The 24,892-nt window shown below is 45.5% G+C and overlaps 1 protein-coding gene across 3 annotated transcripts in view; it reads left to right on the top strand.

The window, feature by feature from the left end:
• dacha (dachshund a) overlaps positions 1–24,558 on the top strand; it is a 159,785-nt gene extending 135,227 nt beyond the window's left edge. For 2 of the 3 annotated variants that reach the window (XM_061247553.1, XM_061247552.1), the window contains 5 exons: positions 8,573–8,715; positions 9,028–9,175; positions 10,182–10,328; positions 12,147–12,212; positions 23,047–24,558. In XM_061247553.1, the coding sequence (XP_061103537.1) occupies positions 8,573–8,715; positions 9,028–9,175; positions 10,182–10,328; positions 12,147–12,212; positions 23,047–23,084 (542 nt within the window). In that variant the 3' untranslated portion in view covers positions 23,085–24,558. The remainder of the gene's footprint in view (positions 1–8,572; positions 8,716–9,027; positions 9,176–10,181; positions 10,329–12,146; positions 12,213–23,046) is intronic. The other variant, XR_009709094.1, reaches the window with a different exon arrangement.
• The last annotated feature ends 334 nt before the right edge of the window (positions 24,559–24,892 follow it).

Below are 24,892 nucleotides of genomic sequence, written 5' to 3'. Positions count from 1 at the left end.
TGAGTTTTAGTTGGAAAGCACAACAACCAGTGGTCTCATTAGAGATGAAATTTGGTTTTACAGAATATATTTACAGTATATTAAATTACTCAAATGAGTATAATTTTTAAACCTTTCACACATAAAAATGATGGCCCTCCACCATGATAGCTAGCAACATTTGAGTGCTGTTCTGTTGAAGGTTCTATGCTTTGAATGATAATGCACAAGATTGGGGGAGAAAACACACTCATATCATCCACTTGCCTTTTTTTAAACATTGCTAAAAATGCAATTTTTTTATTTTCAAAACCAGAGATTCTTCTTTCAGTTTAGCCTCCTTTTTTATGTCAGACAGCTTCTCTTTACAACTATATTTGTAACTGTTTCTGTTTTAATTAAAAATAAACTGTATCACAATAACTACAGTATATTGCTGTGTATATGGAATATTACGCATATTTACTGGATCAAGATGTACCTACATGACCTGCATACACACAGGTGTATGCACTGTACTGAAACAGGCTGTGGAGGAGAGACAGTGTTGGGGAGAGTGCTGCGAAGACACTGTCTCTCCCACTCTGTCTCTCTGTCTCTCTGTCTCTCTGTCTCTCTCACTCTGTTCCCGAGTCTCACTGTCTCTCCCACTCTGTTCACCAGTGTCACTGTCTCTCTGTCTCTCACTCTGTTCCCCAGTCTCACTGTCTCTCCCACTCTGTTCACCAGTGTCACTGTCTCTCTGTCTCTCACTCTGTTCCCCAGTCTCACTGTCTCTCCCACTCTGTTCCCCAGTGTCACTGTCTCTCTGTCTCTCACTCTGTTCCCGAGTCTCACTGTCTCTCCCACTCTGTTCCCCAGTGTCACTGTCTCTCTGTCTCTCACTCTGTTCCCGAGTCTCACTGTCTCTCCCACTCTGTTCCCCAGTGTCACTGTCTCTCTGTCTCTCACTCTGTTCCCCAGTCTCACTGTCTCTCCCACTCTGTTCCCCAGTGTCACTGTCTCTCTGTCTCTCACTCTGTTCCCCAGTGTCACTGTCTCTCCCACTCTGTTCCCCAGTGTCACTGTCTCTCTGTCTCTCACTCTGTTCCCGAGTCTCACTGTCTCTCCCACTCTGTTCCCCAGTGTCACTGTCTCTCTGTCTCTCACTCTGTTCCCGAGTCTCACTGTCTCTCCCACTCTGTTCCCCAGTGTCACTGTCTCTCTGTCTCTCACTCTGTTCCCGAGTCTCACTGTCTCTCCCACTCTGTTCCCCAGTGTCACTGTCTCTCTGTCTCTCACTCTGTTCCCGAGTCTCACTGTCTCTCTCACTCTGTTCCCCAGTCTCACTGTCTCTCTGTCTCTCTCACTCTGTCTCTCTGTCTCTCCCACTCTGTCTCACTGTCTCTCCCACTCTGTTCTTCAGTCTCACTGTCTCTCTGTCTCTCTCACTCTGTTCCTGAGTCTCTCTGTCTCTCCCACTCTGTTCCTGAGTCTCTCTGTCTCTCCCACTCTGTTCCTGAGTCTCACTGTCTCTCTGTCTCTCTCACTCTGTTCCTGAGTCTCTCTGTCTCTCTCACTCTGTTCCTGAGTCTCTCTGTCTCTCTGTCTCTCTCACTCTGTTCCTGAGTCTCTCTGTCTCTCCCACTCTGTTCCTGAGTCTCACTGTCTCTCTGTCTCTCTCACTCTGTTCCTGAGTCTCTCTGTCTCTCTCACTCTGTTCCTGAGTCTCTCTGTCTCTCTGTCTCTCTCACTCTGTTCCCCAGTCTCTCTGTCTCTCTCACTCTGTTCCTGAGTCTCTCTGTCTCTCTGTCTCTCTCACTCTGTTCCCCAGTCTCTCTGTCTCTCTCACTCTGTTCCTGAGTCTCTCTGTCTCTCCCACTCTGTTCCTGAGTCTCTCTGTCTCTCTGTCTCTCTCACTCTGTTCCTGAGTCTCTCTGTCTCTCTGTCTCTCTCACTCTGTTCCCCAGTCTCACTGTCTCTCTCTCTCTCTGTCTCTCTCTCTCTCTCTCTCTCTCTCTCTCTCTCTCTCTCTGTCTCTCTGTCTCTCCCACTCTGTTCCCCAGTCTCTCTGGCTCTCTCACTCTGTTCCACAGTATCACTGTCTGTCCTACACAGCCTCTGGCTCCTGCAGCTTAATACACCCCACCTCAGCAGGTTATGTAGGTATATTTTGACCCAGTAAATACACTTATTATTCCATATATCACTATTCAAAGGCTAACTTGCAAAAAGAAACGCTCATTAGAGTTAATTTAAACCAGGAATATTCATCAGCTTCTAAGGATGCAGCGGTAAGCAGGCAAAGCAACATGCTAAAGCTGACGCTAATTAAAAACATGCTTTGTTGCCTCCGCTCTTCCTCCTTCATTTATTTCTTTATTTATTTAATGGTTTATTTCTACAGGCCCCTCTTGAGACCCCAGCACCCAGAACGGGACAGAATGACTGTTAGTGTTTCCTTCTGAGCTTTGTGCTGCAACTCCAGATGTAAATTGTGCGGTTCAGTGTCCTGGCTCTGTCCCCCTGCCTTTCCAGGTCATCTGCACTGCAGTGTGGGACCAGGGGCAGCTTCTGCTGTGGGTGTTCAGTGCGTTTACACTGTGCTGTTTTAACTGCAGTGAGGGGTCAGTGTGTTTCCACTGTGCTGTTTTAACTGCAGTGGGTGTTCAGTGCGTTTACACTGTGCTGTTTTAACTGCAGTGAGGGGTCAGTGTGTTTACACTGTGCTGTTTTAACTGCAGTGGGTGTTCAGTGGGTTTACACTGTGCTGTTTTAACTGCAGTGACGGGGAGTGTTTGCACTGCACTGTGTAACCTGTAGTATGTTTACACTGCACGCTACACACAGCAGACTGCATACTGGAGACTACACACTGCATACTGCACACTGCACTGCTGTTCGTACCTCCAGCTTTTCCAGGCCTCTCTCTAGCCTGCAGACGAGACTCAAAGCTGCTTTAAATCCTCTTTCTTTAATGGCTGAGCAGTTTAATATGTAAACTGCTCAACGTATGGCAGTTAAAAGTGAAAATATAATAAAGGAACTCCCCCCCTTTTTTTGTTTTACTTTTTATTGTCGTGCTTTCATCTTGTGGAAATAATGACCATTCACGATTCCTCAGCTTGCTTAAGCTCATTAAGGTTGCTGCAGGTTTTTGGGGCTGGTTTTAATGTAGCTGCCAGCCGCACTGCTCTGTGCTTATATAAAGCAGAGCTAATGCACAGCTCTCTGGGCTGTTTGAAGCAGATTAATAGTGTGGCCAGGGGCTATAGCTGTGCTGTATGTTTTCTTTATTGAGGTGTAGATTACCACAGGGCAAATAGTTCTGCCCACAGTTGTACTGTAGCTGTCTCCTTGGGGCAGGTTGTTCTGTGCAGAGTTATGTTTGTGTCTTACTGTGCTGCGAAACCCTGGGCTTTTAAATCTGAGCTCTTTAACAGTTACCTGTCCTTAGGTTAAACTGAATGTCTATGTATGTGTGTGTGAGTGAGTGTGTGTGTGTGATGTCTCTAATAACGCTGTGTATGAGCGTGTGTATGTACGTGTGTGTGTGTGTGATGTCTCTAATAACGCTGTGCATGAGCGTGTGTATGTACGTGTGTGTGTGTGTGATGTCTCTAATAACGTTGTGTATGAGCGTGTGTATGTACGTGTGTGTGTGTGTGATGTCTCTAATAACGCTGTGTATGAGCGTGTGTATGTACGTGTGTGTGTGTGTGATGTCTCTAATAACGCTGTGTATGAGCGTGTGTATGTACGTGTGTGTGTGTGATGTCTCTAATAACGCTGTGTATGAGCGTGTGTATGTACGTGTGTGTGTGTGATGTCTCTAATAACGCTGTGTATGAGCGTGTGTATGTACGTGTGTGTGTGTGTGATGTCTCTAATAATGCTGTGTATGAGCGTGTGTATGTACGTGTGTGTGTGTGTGATGTCTCTAATAATGCTGTGTATGAGCGTGTGTATGTACGTGTGTGTGTGTGATGTCTCTAATAACGCTGTGTATGAGCGTGTGTATGTACGTGTGTGTGTGTGATGTCTCTAATAACGCTGTGTATGAGCGTGTGTATGTACGTGTGTGTGTGTGTGATGTCTCTAATAACGCTGTGTATGAGCGTGTGTATGTACGTGTGTGTGTGTGATGTCTCTAATAACGCTGTATGGAGCGCTCTCTGAAACAGAGTCAGGCAGCACCTGTCAGCGAAGCCTCCCCAGCTTCCCACATCCCCGCTCTCTCCTGCTCCTCTTTAATATTATTATTTTTCTGAGAGAACTATAAATACTAGGAAGACATTTTGTTCCCAAGCTTTACGGCTCCCCGGGTGCCTGTTGTCTTATTGGGGATAAATAGATTGTTGGCAGGAAGGAGACACGTCTCTCTCCCCCCTCCTGCGACTCTGACTCTGTCAGAGAGCTGCTGCTGGAGGGCTGTGGGGGCTGGTCTCCGTCTGAATGCTGCAGGTGACTTATTCAGGGGAGGTGATGTATTCAGGGGAGGTGACTTATTCAGGGGAGGTGATGTATTCAGGGGAGGTGACTTATTCAGGGGAGGTGATGTATTCAGGGGAGGTGACTTATTCAGGGGAGGTGATGTATTCAGGGGAGGTGACTTATTCAGGGGAGGTGACTTATTCAGGTGAGGTGACTAATTCAGGGGAGGTGACTTATTCAGGTGAGGTGACTTATTCAGGGGAGGTGATGTATTCAGGGGAGTTGACTTATTCAGGGAAGGTGACTTATTCAGGTGAGGTGACTTATTTAGGGGAGGTGATGTATTCAGGGGAGTTTACTTATTCAGGGGAGGTGATGTATTCAGGGGAGGTGACTTATTCAGGGGAGGTGACTTATTCAGGTGAGGTGACTTATTCAGGGGAGGTGACTTATTCAGGTGAGGTGACTTATTCAGGGGAGGTGATGTATTCAGGGGAGTTGACTTATTCAGGGGAGGTGACTTATTCAGGTGAGGTGACTTATTTAGGGGAGGTGATGTATTCAGGGGAGTTGACTTATTCAGGGGAGTTGACTTATTCAGGGGAGGTGACTTATTCAGGTGAGGTGACTTATTCAGGGGAGGTGATGTATTCAGGGGAGTTGACTTATTCAGGGGAGGTGACTTATTCAGGGGAGGTGACTTATTCAGGGGAGGTGACGTATTCAGGGAGCTGACTCATGGAGGAGCTGTCTGAGAGAGGCTGAGTGTCAGAGCTACTTCCGCCACCAGCCAAACCCAGCCTGATGTTTTTCTGTTTAGGGCCCAAATTCCCCCCCTTAGGCTCTCAAAGTTTCCCCCATTGGGCACCCACATTCTCCCCGATTAGGGGCCCAAATTCTCCCCAATTAGGTGCCACTATTTTTTGAGTCCTCACACTTAAGGTGGTCTGCTTTATACTGTGATACACAGTACAGTGTATTTCAAAAGGAAAAAGTCTGGAGCACACGGATGCAAAATGAGCCCTTTGATGGTGCAAAACTGATGCGTTACGGCGCTACTGCGTCTTCATCAGAGTCATCTGAAAAACCCCTTGTTGACAGAGTGCGGTGCTTTGTAATAACTCCGCACAGAGACCAAAAGGTGTGCCGTCCCCCCAAAAAAGTAAACAGTAACATACAGATACATTTGTTGTTGCTTTTCATCTTTATTATGGTCATTATGGTAATGATTTTATTCCTGCGCTGAGTTTAACCCCAGTAGAGCGGCACTCTAGTGCCGCTACGCTACCGGTGCTGCGGAATCGCAGGAGCCGCGCTAAATCACCCGCTAATTAGATTTCTCTGAATATTCAGCAGACGTCTCCTCCGCACACGTAGCGCAGGAGCAGAGCGGGGACAGGGAGCCGTCGGGGAGCAGGGGCTGTAAAATGTGCCGGAGAAGGCGGGCCGGCTCCTGCCGGAGACGCGGCGGTGCGGACGGTGTTTTATCTTCCCGCTCTCTCACTCCGGCATCTGCTCCTCCATATGGAGCCACGGAGAGACCCACCTCCGCCACCGAGCGTGTCGCGCCGCGAGAATGCTGAGGAGGCCGGTCCCTCGGCCGTGTGGAGAGCAGAGGGGGAGGAGGTGGTGGAGGAGGTGGTGGTGGAGGGGAACTAGGTGTGATAAGGGGCACAGGTGAAGAAAGAGATGCAGGAAGTGATAGGGGAGGGGGAAGGATGTGGACGAGGTGGTTACAGGGAGGCGGGGGAGGTGTACGGAGGAGGCGATGCTGCCAGTTCTGATGGACGGATGGCTTGTGAGTGAAATAAGACGGTGCAGGTTTGCTTGTTGCTCTGGTGTTTCGTGACAGTCTGTTAGGGAAGCGGGCGCTCTCTGTCCTGTACTGAGGTGGAGGGAGGTGTGGGGGTGTGTGTGTGTGGGGGGGGTGTGTGTGTGTGTGTGTGGGTTTGTAGGGGGAGGGGGTGAGACGATTCAGCCCGCATGTGACACTACACTCTGACCTGACCTCACTGTTCCATAAGTGCCACAGTCCCTCCCAAAACGGGTTGGGGCGCTGGAAAGGTACTTTGAAGACCTTGTTGCTTAATCACTGGAGGGTTTTATCAAAGCAAGGTCTTCATCTTAAAGAAGGGGTCTCTTTCACAGCGCACACTGCAGACGGTTATAGCGTGAGCGCTGTGTTATCATACACACTGACATTAGTGTGTGAGGCGCGGAGGCCTTTCACACACACTGCAGACGGTTATAGCGTGAGCGCTGTGTTATCATACACACTGACATTAGTGTGTGAGGCGCGGAGGCCTTTCACACACACTGCAGACTGCAGACGGTTATAGCGTGAGCGCTGTGTTATCATACACACTGACATTAGTGTGTGAGGCGCGGAGGCGGCTCCGTCCCGCCCCCTCTCCGCTCTTAGCGGTTGCGGTGACGGCCGCGCGTCCCCTCTCTCCACCGCGCGATGGTAAACACCGCGGCCGGCTAATGCGCCCTGTATCATTACTTTTGCACATTACACCAACCAGGACAGAACCAGGGCACTTTGTAAATGTCACAGGCGGGGTTTTTTTCCCTTCTGTTGGGCAGAGAGGATGAATTGAACTGTGCGCTATCACCAGCAGCAGGAAGATAAATCTGTCGTTTAAAAGGGAGCAGCAATTAGGTGAAGAGAGGGGGCCAGAAGGCGGGGTGAGCGACGAGGCTTTTAAGCGTGACCTCCAGCCCCCGTTCCGGAGTGTTCCGGGCGTGGGGCGGGCCACGCGCCCGCGGGAGGGGTGTGAATCAGTCATTCTGCGGCTGCGTGCGCGGGGCCAGGTGGACGCTGGGCCGCGGCTGGTTCCTATTGCCGCTGTTCGCAGATAAGCAGGCAGAGCATCGACCCTGATCGACGCTACCATGCTAATAGCACGCTAATGCTAATGCTTTTCCCATGATGCCTTTGAGTTTTCTTTTTATTTACCCCAAGCAAACCCAGTGCTCTAACTGCGACCTGCCTCTGATTCACTTTCTATTTTTCTCTTTCCTTTTTTCTTCCTCTCTCACTCTCCCTCTCCCTCTCTCTCCCTCTCTGTCTCTCCCCCTCTGATTCTCTTTCCCCCTCTGTCTCTCTCTTCCTCCCTCTGTCTCTCTCTGTTTCTCTCTCCTCCCCACTCTCTCCTCCCTCTCTCTCTCTCTCTCTCTCTCTCTCTCTCCCCTCTTCACACTATATCTGTGTGACCTTGATCTGTGAACCACTTTCAGTCGGTACGAAAAACTTAATCACAGACTGTCAGGTGGCGAGGGGGAGGGTTGAATCTGGCTTTTCCCCTCTCTCTTTACTTTAATGCCCTTTCCAGTGCGGGGGAGAATTTATTGCTTGTGGGACAGGTGGAATATGAACAATGGGCAGGATGGAGTACGGGGTTATCCGGCCGGCCCCGGGGTGACGTGGGAAATCGATCTGACCTGTGATACAGTGTCATCACAATCCCCACCCTGGCTGTCCTATCCGTCTTCTCCGGGAAGCCGCGATGGCTGCTGTCACCCCGCTGGCCAGATTATCCGGATGAATCATAGTCTGCAGCGCTCTCGCCGGGCTGGCTGCGGGGGGCGGGGGCCGGGGGCGTGGGAGGGTAAAATATGAGGCTCTTCCTCCTTTCTGTGGTCCACTCCGGAGCGCTGCTCTTAGCTCGGTTAAGATTAACTACCGCTGGCGGGTTACAGCCCGGCCAACCGGCGGCATCGCCCACGCCGCTCACACACTGCGCACGCGTGACGCGCAGACTGCACGCGTGTTATACCCGCTGCATACACGCCGTTTACATCATTTACGCATACATGGACATGTACTGTGTGTACAGCCCGCAGACACACTACACACACACTGTAGACCACACACTACACGTACACTGGATACACACTGCATGCAGACTAGACACACTACACATTGTGTGCACACACTGAGACACACTGGATTTGCCCACTAATTTTAGCTCATCTCACTGATGTCATTTTGTTGCATTACATCAGTGTCTGTGAGTATGTTTGCATATTGCTGTGTGTGTGTGTGTGTGTGTGAGGTGTGTGTGTGTATGAATGTGAGTATGTGGTTTGTTTGTGTATGTGAATCTGTGTCTGTGAGTGTGTGCATATCGGTGTGTATGTGTGTGTAACACGTCTCTTTCTGTGTTGTGTGCAGATGAAGCTCAGCTGATGCCGATGACAAAACCAGTTTTTGACAAACTGCCGCTGGCTGGACAGGCCCTGCCGCCCGGTTTCCCCGCCCCCTTCCTCTTCGCCGATGGCCTGTCCTCCGTGGAGACACTGCTAACCAACATCCAGGTACGGCCTCAGAGCGAATACCACAGCTATGACGTTACCATGGCATCCCATACCCCCTCCACAACAACAATATCAACATAGCCCCCTGCGGCATAAAGTGTGTGCATGTGTGTGTGTGTGTCTCCAGGCCTTTTAAAGGAGATGGCTATGGATAACAGATGTGTTTGTGTCTCAATTTGTTCACGGTGGCTGTGGATAATGCCTATGTGTGTCTCAGGGCCTGTTGAAGGTGGCCATGGATAATGCCTATGTGTGTGTATCTCTGGCCTGTTTAAAGTGGCTGTGGATAATGCCTGTGTGTTTGTGTCTCAGGGCCTGTTGAAGGTGGCTGTGGATAATGCCCGTGTGCAGGAGAAGCATGTTCAACAAGAGAAGAAAGAGCTAAAGATGGAGCTCTACAGAGAGAGAGAGATGAGAGAGAGCCTGGAGAGACAGCTCACCTCCGAGCTACAGAGCAGAGGTAAGATTTTGTGTGTCCATATGTGTGTGTGTGTGTGTGTGTGTATGTGTGTATATGTATGTGTCTGTGTCAATGAGTATGAGAGACACAGTGATAAAAGTAAGATTTTTTATCACAAGTCTCTTGTTGTCCAGGGTCTGAATCCCACCATAAATAAATGCACATGAATAGAAAATCCTGTAAGAATGGCTGTGCTTCTTGGCTAGGCTTTGCCGTGCTTTAGTGCTGGTTTAAAAACTGAGCCTGGCTCTTCATCCTGAGCCAAGAAATTAAGGCAATTAGCCACCTCGCTAACAGCTTCAACAGTCTGTACAGCCACTTTAATAATTTATTAGCCATGCCTGTTATCGTATTGCATGTTATCCAAATGTATTTTTAATAAAGGGGGAGGAAAGTAATAATTTAGCAAATAAAGCACTTGTAATTAGAGATGTTGTGAATTTGTGCCGGGCGGTGAAGAGGGGCTTGCTGTGTGCTGAACGGAGAGATGCGATTCACTTGGCCGTGCGCTTCATCGCTGATCCAGGATCAGCAGCAGTGTTTACCTCACACCCATGGGCTGTATTCTGTTTCACAATGACATCACTTCCTGTTTGCTGCTGCCTGAGACCCCTGTCATTTGGTCAGGGCCACAGGCCTTCAGACATTTGAAGCATTCACCCAGCACGGTGTGCAGGGGGTATGGGGGTCTGGGAAGAATGGGAAACACAGTAGTGACTCACAGCTCTCCTCTGTGTGTCTCTCTCTCTTAAAAGAAATCTAGTTGCTTTATTGGCATGAAAAACAAATGTAATTATTGCCAATGCATACATCCATCAATTAACTAAAGCTTTCTCTCTCTCTCTCTCTCTCTCTCTCTCTCTCCCTCTCTGTCGCTCTCTCGCTCCCTCTCTCTCCTTCCCTCCCTCTCTCTCTCTCTCTCTCTCTCTCTCTCCCCCTCTCTGTCGCTCTCTCGCTCCCTCTCTCTCCTTCCCTCCCTCTCTCCCTCTCTCTCTCTCTCTCTCAGCCACCATTCAGAAGCGGCTGAAGAAGGAGAAGAAGGCGAAGAGGAAACTGCAGGAGGCACTGGAGTTCGAGTCCAAGCGGCGAGAACAGGTGGAGCAGGCGCTCAAACAGGCCACCTCCCCCGAGACACTTCGCATGAGTCTCAACGGTCAGCCTCCTGCTCCTCCTCATCCCTCTCCTCTTCCTCCTCCTTCTGTTCATCCTCCTCTTCAGCGTCACCCTTCCTTCCTCCCTCCTCCCCTTCTTCTGTTCCTTTCTCTCCTCCTCTTTCTTTCCTGGCCACACCATCATGGCTTTTACGGCTGTGGCTGCAGCCGCTGTTACGGAGGAGGAAGGTTAACATTCGGAGAGATACTAATCACGCGCACCGCTAATCGTGGCTGTTTAAACCCGGAGATTTCTTTAATAGCCCCATCATTCTCCATTGTTTATTTTCCAATATTTTAACAGTATCAGAAAAAAATACATAAAACATGTCAAGAGCCCAGTACACATCTGCAACCATTTCAGAGGCTGGGGCAATTATTTCCAAGGCTGATTAAAGTGGAATTTATTACGGCAAAGCGTGATGTTTCCTTTCATGTAACGTTACTGCAGGGCTGATGATCAACCAATAAAGTCGGCTAATAGATTGCCTGCTGAATTGTTGAGACATTTCTACATGAGAAGGCAGACAAATCCCATTACAGCTCACAAAGCCATTACTAACTACTGCCCTGTGAAATATCATTACAGAGCACACTTTACTCCAGCGTCACATATAAAGCTTTAATAGATACTCAACAGCCCGTCATTAAATATGTCAGAACTGAAACATGGTTACAGTAATGTATTAAATGAGCAGATATAAACAGTCCACTGGATCACATCATTACTGAGAATCTTCTGTCCATTAATGGCGTATTTAAATGCATGGATGGTATTGAGAGTGTATTTAAATGTGTATACTATTACTAGCGTATTTAAGTGTGTGCATGGCATTAATGGCATATTTAAATGTGTGTATCATATTAATAGTGCATTTAAGTGTGTGCGTGGCATCAATGGTGTATAATGTGTCTGTGGTATTAAGGGTGTATTTAAATGTAGTCATGGTATTAAGTGTGCATTTGAATATGTATCTGGTATCAAGGGTGCATTTGTCTAAGTGTATGTTGACAAGAGCATATTTTTGTTATTCTAAAATATTCTGGTATTAAGGGTGTATTTGAATGTGTATATGTGATAAGTGTATCTAAATATTTAAGGGTGTACTTAAATGTATATATGTGGTAAGAGTGTATAAATCTGTATTTGGTATTAATGGTGTATTTTGCACTCACTGAGCACTTTATTAGGAACACCTGTACACCTACTTATTCATGCGATTATCTAATCAGCCAATTGTGTGGCAGCAGTGCAATGCACGAAATCAAGCAGATCAGGAGCTTCAGTCAATATTCACATCAACCAAAAAATGTGATCTAAGTGACTTTGTCCATGGAATGATTGTTGGTGCCAGACAGGGTGGTTTGAGTCTCTCAGAAACTGCTGATCTCCTGGGATTTTCATGCACAACAGTCTAGTTTGCAGAGAATGCTGCAAAAAACATCCTGTGAGCAGCCGTTCTCACCAAGTCAATACAAGAGGTCAGAGGAGAAGGGCCAGACTGGTCGAAGCTGACAGGAAGGGGACAGTAATAACCACACATTACAACAGTGGTGTGCAGAAGAGCATCTCTGAACACACAACACATCAAGCCTCGAAGTGGATAGGCTACAGCAGCAGAAAACGTAATAAGTCTAAACAATAAGTCTAATAAATACCTAATAAAGTGCTCACTGAGTGTAAATGTGTGTACGCTGATTAGAGTGTACCTATTTAATAGGTGGTTGGTGTTAAGGGTATATATCAGTGTGTTTGGCGATAAGAGTATTTAAATATGTTTGGTATTGAGGGTGTATTAAAATGTGTGTGCGGTTTCCAGAGGCAGTGATTCCAGATGTTGAGCCTGAACACAATGGAAGCCAGCAGGAGAACTCTGCTGTACAAGGTGAGCTGGGGCAAATCTGCACCTGTCTTACACCAACACCTCTCCTCCACCTGTTTTACACTTACACCTCTCCTCTCCTCCACCTGTCTTACACCAACACCTCTCCTCTCCTCCACCTGTTTTACACTTACACCTCTCCTCCACCCGTTTTACACCTCTCCTCTCCTCCACCTATTTTACACCTCTCCTCTCCTCCACCTGTCTTACACCAACACCTCTCCTCTCCTCCACCTGTCTTACACCAACACATGTCCTCTCCTCCACCTATTTTACACCTCTCTTCTCCTCCACCTGTTTTACACCTACACCTCTCCTCTCCTCCACCTGTTTAACATCTACACCTCTCCTCTCCTCCACCTGTCTTACACCTACACCTCCTCTCCTCCACCTGTTTTACACCTCTCCTCTCCTCCACCTCTCTTATACCTACACCTCCTCTCCTCCACCTGTTTAACATCTATACCTCTCCTCTCCTCTCCTCCACCTGTTTTACACCTCTCCTCTCCTCCGCCTGTCTTACACTTACACCTCTCCTCTCCTCCGCCTGTCTTACACCTCTCCTCTCCTCTCCTCCACCTCTCTTACACATACACCTCTCCTCTCCTCTCCTCCACCTGTTTTACACGTGCAGCTCTCCTCCTGCAATCTCTGGTATTCCGGAGGTGCCAGAGATTCCGACTTTGAATGACAAATTTATATCCATTCAATTGGACATTTCCTACTTGGTGGATGGAAACTCACGCATCTTGCTTCTCCCTCACATCTTCCTTCTCCACCTACCCCTGTCTCCTGCTCTCTGTGGGCTGCACCCTCCCTGGATAACTCTTTAATACCGTTTCCCTGGCCCTCCAGTGATAAACATTTTAGCCTGTGACAGCTGTATACCACACAAACCACTTTTGCCTCGCTTTATGGGTAATCTAATTTGCATGTTGTAATTGACATCGTTTTTCTACTTTGTTGATCTTGAGCTCACCAAATCCTTAAAAATAACTTTGATAACTTTTATAATCCCTTAATAATCCTAGAATAAATCCTTTAAAAAGCAAACAGGAGAAGGTGGAGATATCTCTGATGTGTCAGAACAGGACTGAGAGCAGCGATTAATCTGTCAAGTGATACATTTTAATACAGTATTACATTAGAATGGCTATATGGCAGTGAATTCAACAGTGCAGTAATGCAGTTGCACAGTAATACAGTTGCACAGTAATTCAGTTGTACAGCAATGCAGCAGTGCAGTAATGCAGTTGTAAAGTAAAGCAGCAGTGCAGTAATGCAGTTGTACAGTAATGCAGCAGTGCAGTAATGTGGTTGTGCAGTTGTACAGTAATGCAGTTGTACAGTAATGCAGCAGTGCAGTAATGCAGTTGTACAGTAATGCAGCAGTGCAGTAATGCAGTAATGCAGTTGTACAGTAATGCAGCAGTGCAGTAACACAGTTGTACAGTAATGCAGCAGTGCAGTAATGCAGTTGTACAGAAATGCAGCAGTGCAATAATGCAGTTGTACAGTAATGCAGCAGTGCAGTAATGCAGTTGTGCAGTAATGCAGCAGTGCAGTAATGTAGTTGTGCAGTAATGCAGCAGTGCAGTAATGCAGTTGTGCAATAATGCAGCAGTGCAGCAATGCAGTAATGCAGTTGTACAGTAATGCAGTTGTGCAGTAATGCAGCAGTGCAGTAATGCAGTAATGCGGTTGTACAGTAATGCAGTTGTGCAGTAATGCAGCAGTGCAGTAATGCAGTAATGCAGTTGTACAGTAATGCAGCAGTGCAGCAATGCAGTAATGCAGTTGTACAGTAATGCAGTTGTGCAGTAATGCAGCAGTGCAGTAATGCAGTTGTGCAGTAATGCAGCAGTGCAGTAATGCAGTAATGCGGTTGTACAGTAATGCAGCAGTGCAGTAATGCAGTTGTACAGTAATGCAGCAGTGCAGTAATGCAGTTGTACAGTAATGCAGCAGTGCAGTAATGCAGTTGTACAGTAATGCAGCAGTGCAGTAATGCAGTTGTACAGTAATGCAGCAGTGCAGTAATGCAGCAGTGTTGCAGCAGTTGACAGCTCCCAGTCCTCTCACTTACACTTTGAGGCTGAGAGGTGATAGTGTTGGCTCCTGGTTCCTCCTCTCTTGCTGGTCTTGATCCAAACCATGTTGTGCACTCAGCTGGGATATCCCTCGCCCCACTGGAACAATCCTGCCCACAAGGTCACATGGTTTCTGAGGAAAGGGGTTATGTGTGTGCATTACATTCATTAAATTACATTATATGAGTTATTTAGCTGACGTTTTTATCCAAAGCGACTTACAGTTGATTAGACTAAGCAGGGTCCCATACCCCCTGAGGCAGTTTGGGAGTAAGGGCCTTGCTCAAGGGCCCACCAGCTACACCAACCACCAACCTTCCCGGTTCCAGTCAAGCACCTTAGCCACTAGGCTATACTATAGACTTCCCACTTAGTGTGCTATGTGTGCACTGCGCATGTGCCCAACACATCAGTCATAGCACGCTGACCAAGATAGACCAATGAGATCAGTGCTGACACTAACCAGAGGGGCCTTGTACAGGAAGTGCTCCATTTCTGCCCCGTGCGTATCCCTGCATTCAGATCATTCTTTTGTTTCTGATCCCATCACGCTCTCCCGACCCCGTTCTCTTTGATTCCCGTTTCCTGTTTGTAATTTATTGTGTAGGCAACCCCCCCCACCCCCTCCCAATTCTAAACCCACAAATATAAAAGGGGGAAAAAAACGTTTGATAAATGGAACCTATTATTAATGCACTTGAAGCTGATGTTCGACAGTAAAGTAGATCCTATTCATGGCACAGGATAGATGAATAAATGCATGTGTTTACAGGGCTTTCCATTACGCGTGTGCACAAGCTACAAGGACTTTCACTGTAAAAGAAAGGCTCATTTCACCGAGCCAATTTCACACACACACAAACACACACACACACACACACACACCACTCACACAGTCATGTATATGCATGCATACACACACATACAGCTATATTTGGGGTTGTCTAGGATTGTGAACTTGTGGAAAAAAGGGCAAAATCCTTATTTTCACTCCATGTTCTAACCGTAATTCATGAAAAAATCTGTCATAATTCCAACAACATCATAAATGTCTCATGTTTTCGGTACCAGAATTAAACACAATATAGACCTATGAAAAATAATACAATATACAGTAGTCCCAGCCAAAATATCCATATCCAGACACACTATGTGTGTGTGTGTGTGTGTGTGTGTGTGCGTGTGTGTGTGTGTGTGTTATCGAGAGAATGAGTGTGTCAGTGCTGTATGCATGTTTTTGTGTGCTGTCAGTGTAGTGTATGACAGGCCCTGTAATCACTGACATGTACCAGCCTATAATCACACAGACGCAGTTACAGTGGACACACCAGGTACAATGCGTTCATTCTGACTATATGATGCTCGTTGCCTGAAATTCACATGAGCATGAAAACCCCCACACTGATAATGGCACAGACGGTTGCATTTAATTTGACTTGTTCATTTACCTCCTTTCCCAAATGGATTAACCCAGTGCAATAGGACATTTATGAATTATCTGGAATCAGTTTACGTCTAGAAATGTCATGTATTTTTTATGACTGTAAAACCTGCCATCATAAAGGACTAATCGTGAACTAAAAACTGTGATGGTTGTAGAGTGCCAAAATTAACTGGAGACTAGCATGAGTTTAGCACAAGACTTTCCATAGTTCCCAGATGCAGACCTAGATTAAGTCCAAACTGCTTTGGTACAAATTGCAATCGGCCCAAGAACTCTTTGGTCTTGTATTGTTTTTCTGTACAATGTTATCAGAAATAGTTTCTTGCCTCTGTTCCAGAACTCCCCTCATGTCATTGCAGTGCTGTTCTTTGTGCAAATAATTTGTAATTGAGGGGTTTGGAAGGAGAACTCAAATTGAGGGGTTTGGAAGGAGAACTCAAATCCTGGACTCGAGTGTAGAGGGAGTTTTGTCGAGTCAAGTGTGCAGACTTGCTTTAGAGAGCATTGTGGTTGTAATACAGTTTCTCGACAGCTTACCTGAATGTGTTGACACATTGGCTGTTTATTGTTTTGACTGTGCTGTGCATGAACAGTGCCTGCACTGCAGTGTTTTTTTGAGGTGTCCATTTGCATGTCCAGAAATATGGAATAGAAATTGAGGTGGAGTATGGTACGACACAGCAGAATACAACACCTACTCCTCCATTTTGTTTTGCATGGGTCAGGTGGAGGTTTTATTGGTACGTCTGAACCTCACTCTGTTATTGTGTTCCCTAGAAGCTTCATGTAGCACAAATTTCTGCTTGGACAAGGCTTCGAAACCTTTTTAACAACTCCCAAGAGTTTGTGAACTGCTTGGTCGAGCACCCCTCACCAATGCCACAATATGGGCAATGTAGGTTAAGTGGACTGCATTTAGCGTGAATACTTTCTGCATTTCTCTGTATGCTTTCAAAAAGTAAGTTGCTTTAAGGAACTTACTTTTAAGTATCTTGTAATTAAGTTTTTATAAATATTGATCTATAATGGATTGCTTTTTATGTGTATGCATGTATGAACAATTAGCATATTGTGTAGAATACATTCCATCTGTCTGTGTGCAGTGTACTGGGTGGATGTGACTTGCTTTTATAAGGGTCACAATTCACACTAATTGCACAGTATGACGAGTCAGGTCATTGTGCTAATCGAGTGACTATGGGGACCCCACAAGGATAGCAGAACTTGTTATTCAGGTTTAAATCCCTTTGAGATACATGCTTTAGAAATAATTGAGCATAGAAAGAACCTGCTGCTGATCAGTGTTAGATTAAGTTGGACTGAAATTCACAATTCCTTCCTCCTATTTATCAACATCTTTTACAATGCATCTATAAAGAGTGTTTTTTTCAGGAAGCACTCACATTTTTTAAAAACTCTTAAAAATGTTTCATAAATAAATTGCATGATGTTGGTGCGCTGGCAGATTTTGTGTGTGTGTGTGTGTGTGTGTGTGTAAGACCTAACCATACGCTGTGTCCCATTATGAACACTTGATGTCCCAGGCATAAGAAGAACAGTCGCCATTTTTTTTGTCAGAAGTGTGTTTCTAACCACTCGTATGGAAACATCAAATACTTGCTTTAATCCAGCGTGTATTCTTCTGTTTGACAGGACGCAAAATGTATCTTTCCCAGATGATGACCAACTACAGGAGCTGTTTCTATTCAAAACAGCTCATTAATACTCGCCAACGGCAGGCAGTAGTTTCATTTTCAAGTTTTAGAAGAGCGTGAGCAATTTTTTTTTCCTGCTCTGGAACAGATGCGTAGTCACTGTGATGAATAAATTATTTAGTGACATACGGGAATAAATCATGTTAAAATTATGTTTCGCTTTGCCCTCATGGTACACACAGTACATATGCAGATGGGCCTAACCTACCGTCTGATGGCACCAGTGGCATGATGTGCATGTCCTTGTCTCCAAAATTGTTCACCTGGGTTAAATTCACAACTACAGGTTCTTTTTAACAGAATAAAAAAACAATATTTCATTGCCTGCCCAAAACTGAAGTGTGTCATCCTGCTGCCGGACATAGAACCTAACAAGGGGTACAGTCCTGTATGTTGATTGGGCGAATTACCATTATTTTACATTTAGTAAATCCAAGTGATTGACTGCAGTAATCAGAACTGACCAGCATTCTTGAATTGATGACAACTTTGTCATTTAAGAATTTAAAAATAATAATTTGCTATTGTCGAATTACCACGGCCCAATGGCTTTTAGATTATTCCATGGATTGACCAATTTACCCTGATTTGGGCTGACAAACCGTTCCCTCTACCAGCAGGGAGTCATTCCCATGTCCTGCTGTATGAAGCTTTATGCTCTGCAGATAGTGGTCACAATATGATATTCAGCAGCCTGCTTGCCGTGGTCCAGTTCCAAGGGGCCATAATGATAAATCAGTGTTAATTGTTGGCATTAATAACAGCTGTTCATTCGCTGTTATTTACTAGTTACCTGATGTTTCCTCTCAAATATTCATTAAGTTGTATACATATGTAGCATTGCCTTAGAGCCAAGGGTTTTAGTGCTCTCTGTTCTTCTGTAAAAATGAAAATACAAGGTTTTTGCTTTTATACATTTATTTGTATGTGTGCGTAGATATTTGGGGTTCATATTTTTCCTTATGTTATCATGTCCTCCCACCTGCTTATGTGCTTTTCTTAATTCATTTGTGTTTTGAATTTGTTTGTTATGTTTGGCACTTCAGGGCCACCATAGATAACCACTGGATCAGCAGCAGAGCTGTGTGATTGTGACAGCTACAGTAATGGAGGATTCTCAGACAGTTTAGTGTTGTATTACCCATCATCCTTCCCTGCTGTGGATAGATTAATCGTCTGAGTATTGTGCTGGCCGGAGTCCTCCACCAGATTCGGATCTGATCATCTCAGCTGATCTGAGTCCAGCGATGTAGTCCCTCCATCCCAGTGCAGACCATGAGAGGAGCCGTGGTGACTGACCTTGGGTCAGTGCGCTGAGTCAGTCAGACGGTCGAGTGAGCGCGCTCAGAGCGAGGCGGCCTTGCTGAGTGCTTCAGCGTCTCACAGCACTTATCTATTACGCTAAAAGAAATCTAATTACACCTCTGCTTGCTCCCAAGTCGGACTTCTCAGTTTTGCAAGCGTAGCACTGACAACTGATTTCATTAGATTTGATTGCCCTCACCGAGGCTCGACTGCGATTCCGGCAGCACAGCTAAAAGGCTTTTAGGGGTTCTCGGGTTCCCCCTGCCCGCCCGTTACCCCCCGACCCCCCCACTGTTTTTAATTAATCAGGACGGGCGGAAGTCAGAGAAACTGCTGAATACAACGGAAGATGACATCACTTTACAAGCAAATGGAGAGAATGGGAGTGAGGCAAAGTAGGGTAGAGAAAGAGAGAGAGATATATGTAAGTCCAGAGGACGAAGAACAGCAGAGGAGGAGTGTTACTCATCGCCGTGGAGATTTTCGAATGTCATAATTGCCCTTGTTTCCCTATTACTGGTACCTGTTACCAGAGATAATTATGCGTCTGCAGCCATAGGCAGAAAGTGGAACGACCTGCTTTAGCATACGCGCGCAGACACACACAGATTGAGGTGCGCGCACAAACACAAACACCCTGGCAATGAGGCACAGGGGGGTAATTCATTTCCTAAAGTTTGCTCCTCACTAATTGGTGGTGGAGTATAAAGACGAGGGCATGGGGGAGAGGGCTGCGGCGGCTCAGATGGGCTGTAAGGGAACTGCAAGCTGTGCAGAAACACGGGGGTGAGTGAGCCCTGGAGCAGATCAACACAGCAGCCCCCGGGGCACATTAGCGCCCCGCTAACCGAGCAGGCGGGAGAGGGGTATGCTAGCACCCTCAAACTGGGTTACAGCACTGGACAGGCTGGAGAAGGGTAAGCTAGCACCCTCAGACTGGGCTACAGCACTGAGCAGGCGGGAGAGGGGTACGCTAGCACCCTCAAACTGGGTTACAGCACTGGACAGGTGGGAGAGGGGTACGCTAGCACCCTCAAACTAGGCTACAGCACTGAACAGCCTAGAGAGGGGTACGCTAGCACCCTCAAACTGGGCTACAGCACTGAACAGGTGGGAGAAGGGTAAGCTAGCACCCTCAGGCTGGGCTACAGCACTGAGCAGGCGGGAGAGGGGTATGCTAGCACCCTTCAAACTGTGTCATGTGCGCTGTGCAGCCTGGAAAGAGGTATGATAGACACATGTGCCGTACTTCCACATAACCAGTAGGCAATTACCTTTCCTTAACTTTCATATGAAATTCACATTGATCGGAATCATGGATCTGTTAGAAACTGTTTCATAAGTAAGGCCCCAGATCAGATTCATCAGCCTCTGGAACCAAAGAAGAAACAAAGAATATTTTTAACAAAAAGGTTGAGCCAGACCTTCAAGAAAATAATTGTATATACAGCATAGCAGAGAGGGAGCCTGGCAGATTTCTGTAATCAATAAGACTTAACCTGTACAGCGCTTTTAATGTTGGGTTAACTCTGAGCTCAGAGCCAGCGATTCATCCTGAGTGTCTGAGCTTCAGGTCAGAGGATCCGTTCCACTGCAGCGTCCCTCTGGGGGTTCTGCCCAGACATTTCATCACCCGTCCCTGAATATCTGCCGCTTCCCAGACCCCGTCAATACATACACCCTCTCTTCCTGTGTGACTGTGTAAAGGAGCAGGGCTGTGGAAATAGCACAGTGAATCAACTCCTCATAGTCACATGTTTTTTCCACGACCGGATGGGCATTTATTTCAGCTTTCTTTTGACAAAATAAGCTTCACAAAAAAAAAAACTTCATGAACTTAAAAAGCTGGTCACAGATAAAAATATGTACGCAGATTTGGTCGCATGGTGTGTCCTCGGGGAGTGGAGAGAACTGGTTTCCCATGAGATGGAGGAGTGTTTGGACAGACGAGTGCAGAAAGCACACAAACACACGGCTGACCTTTTAAGGACACAGTCCACTGTTATATGCACTGCACACCAGTCATAGCCGAAAACACCCTTACGCCCCGCACAGAGCTAGACACACACACACACACACACACACACACTTGCATGCATACATACACACACACAAACACATGCACACTCTTACTAAAAACGCACAAGCATTTATGTAAATACACTCACACATAAACATACACATTAACCCATTTGCACAGACTTGCATATTTGCACACACGCAGTCACTCGCACGCACGCAGTTCCCAGGTTTAGATTTTTTTTCCTTGGGGTGGGGGTTTCCAGCTCTTTCTCCCACTCTGATTGCTGTTCTTGTTTACATCCTGAATACACATTAGCTCATCTGTTCAGAACTCAAACACAAACCTATCAGAAATACAAAACACTTACTTCCTAATTAGCCATTTCCTGTTGCTAATGAAGTGAGCCCACCACGTTGAGATTAGCATTCTCCTGTATCTCCTGTCTGTGTCGTTTCCAGCTGTTTCCTCTTATCTCTCTCCTCGTGCTGACAGCTCGTACTAAATGACAAATCGGCTGTATTATACCCCATGCAAATTTGATTAAAATAGTCACAAAATCCGTAGGTTGTCAGAGAAGCATTGTTACAGCGCGTATATGTTACGAAACAAAATGGGGTTGATGCTTTCTGTGCATGTATGTCGATGGGTGTTCAGATGAATTTCGATTCATAGCAAGGATTGCTGTGAGAATTATAGTCATTATGTGACTTGGAATAAGGTTGTGACAGGATCAAAGATCCACCACCATATTTCATGACGACCTCATTAACATAAGCATCCTTCTTCCAACACTGACCTCACCCCTATGTTTGACAAAAATGCTATTTTATTAGAAAACTATTTTGAGCATTAAATGTAGCTTGTCACAATCAACCATTTTTCTCATATTAGGGCATCAATAATTTTGGAGGGTACTGTACTTCATACATAATACATTCCTGCAACAGACATGTAATGTAATACAGGTGAGTCCTGGGATAAAATTGTATGAAATGTGCTGGTGTGTTTTGACACCTCTAGATAGCTCTAGACAGACACTGAAGAAACCCTGTTTTCAGGTGTCATTTGGAAATAATATCTCACTTTTACACAAACCAGGCCTATGATCTAATCCAGTGGACAGAGTAACAGACTGCATGAATTAGTAGGGCACTTACTCATTTTTAAATGCAACCAACTTATCATCTTATTGGTTACATTGCATTAGCATTAAGCATTACAGTATACCACTGGCTCAACCCTTCAGGATTAAATGACAGCTAACAAAGTAATGTGACAAATGAAGACAAATATAATATTACCATAATTGAATAATCTTTACAGTGCAGTTAGAAATAAATCAATCCTGCATTCGCTCAGGCCACTTTTGGTTTTGGTTGAGATTTGGGGCAGGATCTGCATCTTAGGATGATGTAAAGGGTCTTGAGGTCAAAGATCAAAATTATTTTCGAGACCATGTGATCCTGTTCACATCAGCTGAACTTGAACAGGAGGGGAAATTTAAGCAAATGAAACCAGTTGGGAATTTGCTGGGACACCAGGTAACCTCCTGCTCTTCATAATTAGTGCACTGGGATCATTAATGACTACCGTGAGTCAAAACCTCAGTTTAATGTCTCATCAAGGACAGCATCTCCTACTGCACAGTGTCCCTGTACTGTACCGGGGCACTGGGGAAGACAGTAAACTACTGACACCCCATCACTGCTAATTACGGGGCAGAGGAGCTTGCTACAGTGGGGGGTGCTTAGTGCACTCTCAGAAAAGGATGTGTTCCCTGGTGTAAAACCCAGCTATGACCAGCTTGAAATTACCAGCTACGAGCTGTTTCAAAACATAGCTTGAGCTTGTTCAAACCATGTTGTGTATGAAGCTGATCTGAACTGGTCAACCCGCTACCAGTTGTTTCAAGACCTAGCTTCAGCTGTTTTTTTCAGCAGGGTTAATATCACACTTTTTGTACTACTACTTCTGTATTACTTTCAAGGCACTTTGTGTCAAAGTTGCTACGTTTGTGTTACAAATATACATTTATGTGTTACAAAGGGAGACTTCATCACAGACTGTTTAAGGTAACTAGACATGGACGTGTTAAAAAAATACATGTTATGTGTTATCTTTAAAGGATCTGCTTTGGGAGTGTGCTCACATACATATTCAGACAGACAGTTACCTTACTGTATTGAGAAAAGGTTTCTCTGAACCTTTTAAAGCTGGGCTCTGAATTTATGTCCTCTCCTCTCCCTGTTTCTCCCAACAGAAAACAGACCCTACATCAAGCCCCCTATCATGTACTGAGAAGAGTGCCATGCCCTCCTCCAGCATCCCCAGCCTGAAGACAGGGCAGGACACCCCCCCCCAACAGGCTCTCTTGGAGGAGCTGAGGGAGGGGGTCCCAAGCCATCTGAAATTTACCTTCAAGATGGGGAGGGGAGGCAGCGTTCCTGGTGAAAGAGAGCATACATAGTGTCCCTTACTGGTACTCTGTCACTTCGCTATGACGACTTGTACAAAAATCTTTTACTCTCTTACCTTGAAATCATTTCATACTCTTTGTTTGTGGAGAAAAAAAAGGACCTGTCAAAAACAAAATGGACTTCCTCCAGATTCTGAACTTCCTCAAAGCACATACAGACCCAACTCCCCTCTTAACCACCTGCTCAGTCAAGCCCTTTTCTATTCCTCCTCTTATTTTTATTATTATTATTATTATTATTATTATTATTATTATTATTATTATTATTAATCAGTCCATTTCAGCATTCCCAGAATTCACTATTGTTTCCAAACAGCACAATTGCCTTGCAGGGCCTGCAGGGGGCAGTGTCTTTGGAAAGTCTGTCGAGCTCAGGATCATGGAGAAATGGACAGTGTGTAAAAAAATATATATTAAAAAGTGCGATAAAGAATGACTGCAACAAACCTAGAAGAATAGAAGAAAGAGTACTCCAGACTGGCAACCTCTCCATTTCCTCTTCCAGCAAAGAGACAAACCCCTGAAAAAGTCAGAAGGATTTTTTTGTCCTCTTTTCTCCTCCCCCTCTCTGTCTCTCTCTCCTCCCCCCCTCTCTCTTTCTCTCTATTTCTCTTTTGGAAAATAATGATGTAGAAAATAAACGTTATCCTACCGTAAGTTGACTGACACAATAATGTGCCCCCTCCCCCCGTGCATGGCCGTGGTGGGGCTCATTACGTGATTCATTTTGTTTGTTTGTTTTCTGTGTATTTTAATCAAAGCCCAGTCCGGAGCAAACAACCACATTCTGAGGCGTATCCCGTAGACCCCCATAGTAACGGTTTCTCTGTTGTACTGTATTCAGTTTGAAAATCTTTGTTGAAATGTTCTTGCTAAAAAAAAAATACAGTATTACAATAACCCTTTTCTGTTTTACCCTTGTTTATAAAGACATGTAAAAATGCTTTAGCGTCTGCTATTATGATGTCGTAATAAAGTGAATACATTTTTAGTGATGAAAAAAAGTTTAAATAAAATAAATGACCCTAATGCACATCTGATGCAAGCATGCTAATAGATATGACACAGGTTTAAAGATGACACGTACAGGTAAAAGCTGCCAATTCAAATGTGATTTTTTTGGACAGTTTTGGGATTTCATTATTCATCATAATTAAAAGCAGGCAGCTGTCAATAATGTTGACCATGTTTTAAATGATAACATTGCCACATATCACAGTCTTGCACATGACACAAAAAAATAACATATCTTCAGGAATTGGTAGATTTGTTTTAGTAATAAAATGTTGAAATGCTGATCTGTTTCCTCAGTCTTCTGTGTGTAGAGGCAGGATGTGTGTGGCTCGGGTTGGCTAAGGGGAAACCTCTCCTTTGGGAGAGCCCGGTGATTGGTTCCCTTATCATTGCACACAGGTAGCTTGGCCTATAGGATCAGTGCAGAGGAGCAGTTCAGGATCAGTCGTGTGGAGAATTAGCCTTAGTTGTGCGTTGAACTAGGAGGCTGCAGCATCAAAAAGAGGCTCAAGCCTTAAATTCTGATGAATCTTCCCACATTTGTCCGACAGGGTTAATCCCAGTTTAGGTAACTTCATTATCTAACAAATGATCTAACTTCACAATCATCAAGGGG

Source organism: Conger conger, chromosome 7 (genome assembly GCF_963514075.1).
Source record: "Conger conger chromosome 7, fConCon1.1, whole genome shotgun sequence".
In the NCBI taxonomy this organism is placed as follows: Eukaryota; Metazoa; Chordata; class Actinopteri; order Anguilliformes; family Congridae; genus Conger; species Conger conger.
Note: the sequence above shows the minus strand (reverse complement) of the source record. Positions and strands in the feature narration are given on the sequence as shown.